Source organism: Drosophila takahashii, chromosome 3R (genome assembly GCF_030179915.1).
Source record: "Drosophila takahashii strain IR98-3 E-12201 chromosome 3R, DtakHiC1v2, whole genome shotgun sequence".
Taxonomy (NCBI): Eukaryota; Metazoa; Arthropoda; class Insecta; order Diptera; family Drosophilidae; genus Drosophila; species Drosophila takahashii.
This window is the reverse complement of record NC_091681.1, coordinates 33,040,684-33,047,573: the sequence shown is the minus strand read 5'-3', so window position 1 is coordinate 33,047,573 and position 6,890 is coordinate 33,040,684. Positions and strand designations below refer to the sequence as shown.

At 35.5% G+C, this 6,890-nt stretch overlaps 1 protein-coding gene across 1 annotated transcript; it reads right to left on the bottom strand.

The window, feature by feature from the left end:
- Positions 1 to 1,323: 1,323 nt before the first annotated feature.
- Positions 1,324 to 2,115, bottom strand: LOC108069637 (seminase). The gene has a single exon (XM_017159788.2). It carries the CDS (start codon positions 2,113 to 2,115, stop codon positions 1,324 to 1,326), a length of 792 nt encoding a protein of 263 aa, XP_017015277.2.
- Positions 2,116 to 6,890: the final 4,775 nt, after the last annotated feature.

The following is a 6,890-nucleotide window of genomic DNA, read 5'->3' as shown; positions in this document are numbered from 1 at the left end:
TTATTTTTAATTCGTGTACAAAAATTTATTTTTTCAATAATATGTTATAGTTCCAAATTTACAAATTTTATATAAAATCGAATCGGAAATCTAAAGCACTTATTTAGTAAGTTGTAATACAACTAAAGCTATTATTTTGAACGCAGCTGTATGTACCTACAAATGCTCATACTTTAGGGTTTTTATAAAACAGGTTATTTTTGTAAACAAGTTATTTTATTTGCTAACAGAATAAAAGGTTCGTTGTTACAATTTTGCCTATAACTGTTGAATAAAAAAGAGAGTACGGAATTTTTAAAATTTAAGAAATGATAATGATCATAAATAAATCAGCAGGTGACTTCTTTTTTAAATCCCATCGATTATGATATATTTTTTTTAATCATGATCATGAAATAAGGGAATATATTTCTTATAGTGCAGAGAGCGCGAAGAGCAGAGGTTGGATGTACAATAGTTGAAGTGAAACTGTGACACAGCGAGATATTTTCACTGGCAGCGTGTTTTGTGTTGTTTCCCGCTTTTCCCGCATTTCCCCCTTTTCCTCTGATTTTTACCGGCGGCGGCGCCAACGTTGCACCTTTTTTCTCTCATCTTACGCTTCGCTGAGCGTATGAGAAAACTTGGGAAAAACAGAGCAAGAGAGCGGGAGAGAGAGTGCCGAAGAATGAGGTGATGGCACGTGAGTCTAAGGTGCAAAGAGCGGCACATTCTACATTCTACAAATGTCTTCTTCTACCTGAGCTTGTAGAATTGCAGTGCACCTACAAGACGGGCATTACAAGAATGTAGCTTTACAGGAGAGTAAATGTCATTATCTTTACAATACTTACAACAATGCATTTTCTTACATAATTGCAATAATGAATCATACTTTGTATATAACTCTGAGACTAATCTACATGATTAAATGGAAGCACATTAGTTTAAATCAGTTCAAGACCAAAACATTAAACTTACATATATGTACACAAATGTAGGTCAGCTCAAACTTAGATCGATCAGCTTTATAAGATTTCATAGCAGATAGCATACCATATTTGTTTATAAATCTTGTTTACTACACACTTTATAGAAGCTTAAGCATGCATGATCATAATAGTATTCCCAATTAAAACCAATTATAATGTTTAAATTGGGCGTTGGCAAATGACTTCTTTTTGATCTGAAAAACTCATGCTTTGAGGTTCCGTATGCGGAATAATACAAAATTAATTTAATTAGTGACCCTTGGTCAGCAAAGATTTAAAACGTTTAAGGTTTATTATTTTTAATTTAACTTTTTTCGGAACTTGATTCATTTTCTCCATAAAGTAGTTGCATTTACTTGAAGCCCAGATCCCGAACAGCTTTTATGACGAATTTAGAATAGTGACGTACACTCATAAATATATCGGGCTTGGCGTTGTTGCCGCATTTATAGGTCCACGTGCTGACGCCGCAAACTTGCTGGCGGAACATCAAAGGTCCGCCGGAGTCTCCGGCGCAGAGGGTCCTGCTGTTATAGCCACCGGCACATATGACATTCTCTGGTAAGGAGAGCTTCAGTTGTCTCTCGCAAACGCCCTTATCCACAATGGCCACCCGCATGGAGCGCAAGGTACTCTTATCCGAGGTCCTGCCACTGGATCCCCAACCGGCGACCGTGAGTACATCGCTGGGATAAAGAGGCGATTTGCAGACTTGAGCGTAGCCAATGTACTTGCTCCTCAATGGATACTTTATCTTGGCCACCGCAATATCGCCGATAAAGCTCTCCTTATCAAAGTCCGGATGAATTCGCAACCCGACAAGCCGGTTCTTATGGAAGAGCTTTTTGTGGCGATCGAACTCCCTCGTCTGTCCTCCAATTACGTGGAACTCGCTTAAGGTCATGTTATTAAAACAATGGCCTGCCGTAATGAAGTGCCGTTCTGTAATGAGTGTTCCCGTGCAGACGAGCTTGGTTTTATAGAACAATTGCACCCCCATTCCACCGAGGGCACCGTTGGTAATCTCCTTGCCTTTGAAGATCCTCGGTTGGATTCTGGGAGCCGGTTCTTCATCTAGGTCAGATCCTGTTCCAGCGGAGACTAGTAAAAGCAGCGAAGCAACTATAACCCAACTTGGTTGCATGGCTTTCAAAGAGGGAATGCTTGGCTAACATTCTTTAGAAAGTTTCTCTGAATACCTTGAAATTGATTCGATTCTTGAAAAAAGTCTACAGTGACTTGGAAAATTATTCGGTTTTCTAAAAAGCAAAAATTATAAAATCAAAAAACAAATTTCTAATCAATTTATTTTTGCTTTTTTGTTTGTTTAAAAAATAATCAAAGCTAATGAACAAAAAAATACAAAAAAACGGTAATTTATTAGAAATGTGTCAAAAATTAAATCTAAATAAAAAACAAATAAAACTTTAAGCAAATAAATTTTGTCTAGAGTCAAGTTAGAATTCAAGCAGTGGATGTCTTCTATTTATGAAGAAGTTCCGCTGGCCAATGGGATTCGGGCCGTGACAGAGGCGTCTTCGAGTCGATTACGCGAAAAGTTCTCTGTGTGAGTGGAAAGTTTAACCCATTTTCCTTTGAGAATTCCCATTGGTCTTTTTGTGGAATCGCGGCACGTTTTGTTGCCAGTACATTTGCGGTTATGTGCTCATTGCAGGCTCACACACGCACACACACGCACAGCCAGACATATTTATGTGTGTGTGTGCGTGCGGCTCTTGCCAAATTGTCGATTTTATTATTTGTGTTTATATGATTTTTCAGCTGTTCTGCATTTTAAAGGAAGCCGGAAAATGGAAAAAAGAAGGGGGATTTATCCAAGTGCCGAGTGCCACAAAATGCGAGGCGCGTCTTCAGCCTCATTTCTTATTATAATGTGAAAAATATCCTTTTACAAATTCAAAACGTTGAAATGTGCGATTTCTTTTGTTGCCGATTTTAACGGCCGGATAGAGAGATTCCAATATACATATATGTGACTGTGTGTTCATAGGACCCGCGTGACTGTCCGGATCACGTCCGGATTTTGCATGTAGTTTACGAACAGAGATATTCATCAGTGGGTATTGAAATATTTCGGCACATCACTGGGTGGCAATTTTCTAACATTTTTGGCCTGCAAACTCATCGTTGTCGCCCGCCGGAGGAGTCGATATAAATTGCTTTTTGATTCAACTCGCTATGGTATTTGCAGACTCTCGAAATCACTGAATTTCTATTCCAAAAAATCATTCAATTGGGCATTGAAATGCACTCGAAGTTTCTAGCAAATCGGATGATACTAAAGGCTTCAGCTGGAATACTTGTGGTGAACTAATATCCACATGAAAAATAATACTTAATTACTTTTTTTTGAGTTAAAAGGCGCTTTTTTATTTAAACAGTTTGTCAAACTCAGTTCTTTTATTAAAATTAACTATTTAGTTTATATCATAAACAAGCCATCGATACTAAAAATATATTTTTTTTGTCTTCGAACTAATTAACATTTAATTTGCAATAATAAATTTAAAAAAGTGTTACATAAATCATTTTAATGTCCACCTATAGAAATTTATTTTCTTAGTTTGGACAAAAAAAAAATTGTCTATATTGCGATTGAATTAGCAAATAAAATAGTTATTATAATTGATATTCGCTGTTTTTTGTGAACCATTCCAAGAAGTATTTTTAATGCCAAAAGGAAAATAAAAGTAGTTTTTTAGCTTTGAAAAATAAATATTATTTTCTCTTTTGAAAATGCCTGAACATTAGTGGCATTAGTTTCGAAAAAAATGCATTTCGATTGCTTATTTGCTTATGTTTTTACAGCATTTTTTGTGGGCATCATAAAAAAAGGAGTTTTCAGTTGCATAAAACCCATTGCAGCGAAGCTTTTATTAGTTTAGTTTTCGAAATTAAACGTATTTGCATGTCAGGCTGTCACACACACACACACTCACACACGAATTTCATTCCGAATAAAAAACTTTGTCATTTTGTGTGATCCTATATTTGTATGTTATTGTGTGTGTGTGTGTCTAGTTGATGTATTTTTTGCAGTTGGCGAATGTTATAATATTGTTGCATGATGCCTTTGGTGTCTTTTGTCGACGGTTTGGTAATAGTTGTTGTTGATTTGCTTGGCTTTTGCCTGCTACCACTGCCGAGTGTACAATTTAATTGCTTTTTGGGTTTTTGTTGGTCGCACTCGCCAGTATGTGTGTGAATATGACGGAACTGGTTGTCGTCTAACAATTTTTAGAATTGCACCAGAAGGCGGAGTGGGCGGAGTCAAAGAAAATCCAGTTGAAATTTCACGCCGCAGAGCTACAGAGTTGGAAAGGAAAAAGGAAGGCAGTCATGTCTGCTACAATATTTTGCTTTTAACTTAAAATCTAAAGTTTAATTGTCATTGCATGTAGATGTGTGTGCACAAGGAAAAATTATTCAATTTCTCAACATTTTTACATAGAAAAATTTATATTTTCTGATATCCCAAATTTAGGAAGAATTAAATAATTTATAATATGTCTAGAAAAAATGTGTATTATAAATTAAACATCACTATGGACGGCAGTCCATGTAGTGACGAAGCGCACCAGGAGAGTGTGCGAAGGCGACTACTATTATATAGCCGCAAAATTGAAAATCTGCTGTGATAGTCCGATCGTAATGAGTAATACACCAATCGAAAGGTATTGCAATAACTTAAAGGATTGCATACCAAGACTTTAAGAAAATCAATTGGCTTGGGAGAGAGAGCGATGAAAGTGAAAAATTGAAAATTTCGAAATTTGGAGCTGTTGGGGCCGGTGGGGATAAATGCCCCCTCGCAATGTTTTAGTTGTATTCCTCTTGAAAATACCCGTCGAATGAGGGATCATTTGTCAAAATCCGACTCTCCGTTCAAAAGTTATAGCCAAAATAAGATTTTCTTCTTCTTCCCAAAATGAAAATTAATTTCTGTTTGTCAGTTTGTCCACTTGTCCACTTGTCCAAAATATGTTTTTTAAGTTCTGAAAATTTGATATGACGTTCATCACATCGATATAAAAAACTTTTGTTCTACCACTTTTGGAAAAACCCGCTAGTTTAGCGGGAAAACAGCTATAAATAGCTAAAATTCGGAAAGCCGTAACTTCTATACTACTAAAGCTACAGGCTTGTGCTGCATCTCGTTTGAAAGGTATTTTTAAATGCTATAAACGCCTTCTATATGCAATTTGTGTAAATGTAATAATTAAAAAGATATGAACAAAAGACAATTTTTTAAAACTTTTTTTTTAGCTTTTTTTTATTTTTCTCAAAAACGGCTCGAACGATTTTCTTTAAAACCTTAAACTGTATAGCCCTTGAGATTCCTTAAATTTTGGTATATAACACATTACTGTAAAAAGTCACGTTTAAAAGTTATTTTTATACGAAAATAGCCACTTTTGCCAGCTCGAACAACTAAAGCTTCCTGAGTATTGAATTTTGTGTGAGGGTATCCGAACTGTATTTTAGGGTCATGGAATCAGTAAATTTGCACTTAAGAGTTCCATATAGGAATCTTTTGTTCTACGACTTTTGGAAAAACCCGCTGCTTTAGCGGAAAAAAAGCTAGAAATAGCTAAATTTCGTTAGTTTGTAAGTTCTACACTACTGAAGCTACAGACATGTGCTATACCTCGTTTAAAAGGTATTTTGAAATACTTAAACGGTTTTTAACTTAATTTGTTTAAATACAATGGTTTACAAATTATGATTGACCAATTTAAATTTAAATGTATATACCAGCTCCTATGAGAGCAAATATAAACAAACAAAAACTTCTGATATCAAATAAAAACACCTCTTAACGAGGTAAAAAACTAGTGACGATCGCACCTTCAACATACAAAAGTTCTGATATCAACATTTGTGACGAAAAATTATTACACTCGTCATTAAATAGACTTTCTAATATTTTCTCATTCGGCACGCTGCAATAGAAAATGCCTGTAAAGGGAAAAAGGCTGGAATAGAGTGCTAGGGCGGGCCGAATGAGAAAATATTAGAAAGTCTATTTAATGACGAGTGTAATAATTTTTCGTCACAAATGTTGATATCAGAACTTTTGTATGTTGAAGGTGCGATCGTCACTAGTTTTTTACCTCGTTAAGAGGTGTTTTTATTTGATAGAGAATAAAGATAAATTAATAAGTAAATAATGCTTAAATGCTTTTGACATAGCTTCGATTTTATTTTCAAAGAGAGCCTAAATAAATAACCATCAATTATGAGGCTTTCGCCCATACCTAATAATATCATTACGACTCCAAAAATATAGCCTGCACAGTTCTTCAGACTTAATATGTCAAGGATTTTATATCATTAGATAAATACTTCAAATATTTTGGAACTAGTAAAAAAACTTTAAAATTTCCTTAATAAATCCTTTCCTTATATCGTATTATTTTAGTTCATGTTCCCATCTTTCAGTGTTTCTCACTCACTCTTTATCATTGCCTGGTGTCAACGGAAGCCGTCGCAGTGTTTGCTAGGTGGCTGCCATCGAAATTCCGGATTCAACAGCAAAGTAACCAAAATGCAATTGTTTTGCAATTGGCATTTTGACCACATTCTGACACCCCAATATGGCCATATGGCAATAGCAATGGCAATGGCAGCCACTGTAAATTGCGAAAAACTAAATATGCACAGACATGCGCAAATGTGTGTGCGAAGTTGGCGTAATTTAGTTAGCATTTCAAATGTTTTTCCATTGCCAGGCATTAGGAGGCATAGGACATTTTCTGTCGATATGCCGAAAAATTCTTAATTGAAAATGAATTTGGTTTTGGCAAAGTGTGCTGCTAGCTGCGTTCTGCTGCCGAATCTTTTTTGCGATGCCTTGTTTTGCTTTCTACTAATTCGGATTGTTTTGTGTTTTATCTG

What these genes read in the sequence shown, in the direction of transcription:
- LOC108069637 (XM_017159788.2), bottom strand. Translation starts at nt 2,115, where the DNA reads ATGCAACCAAGTTGGGTTATAGTTGCTTCGCTGCTTTTACTAGTCTCC.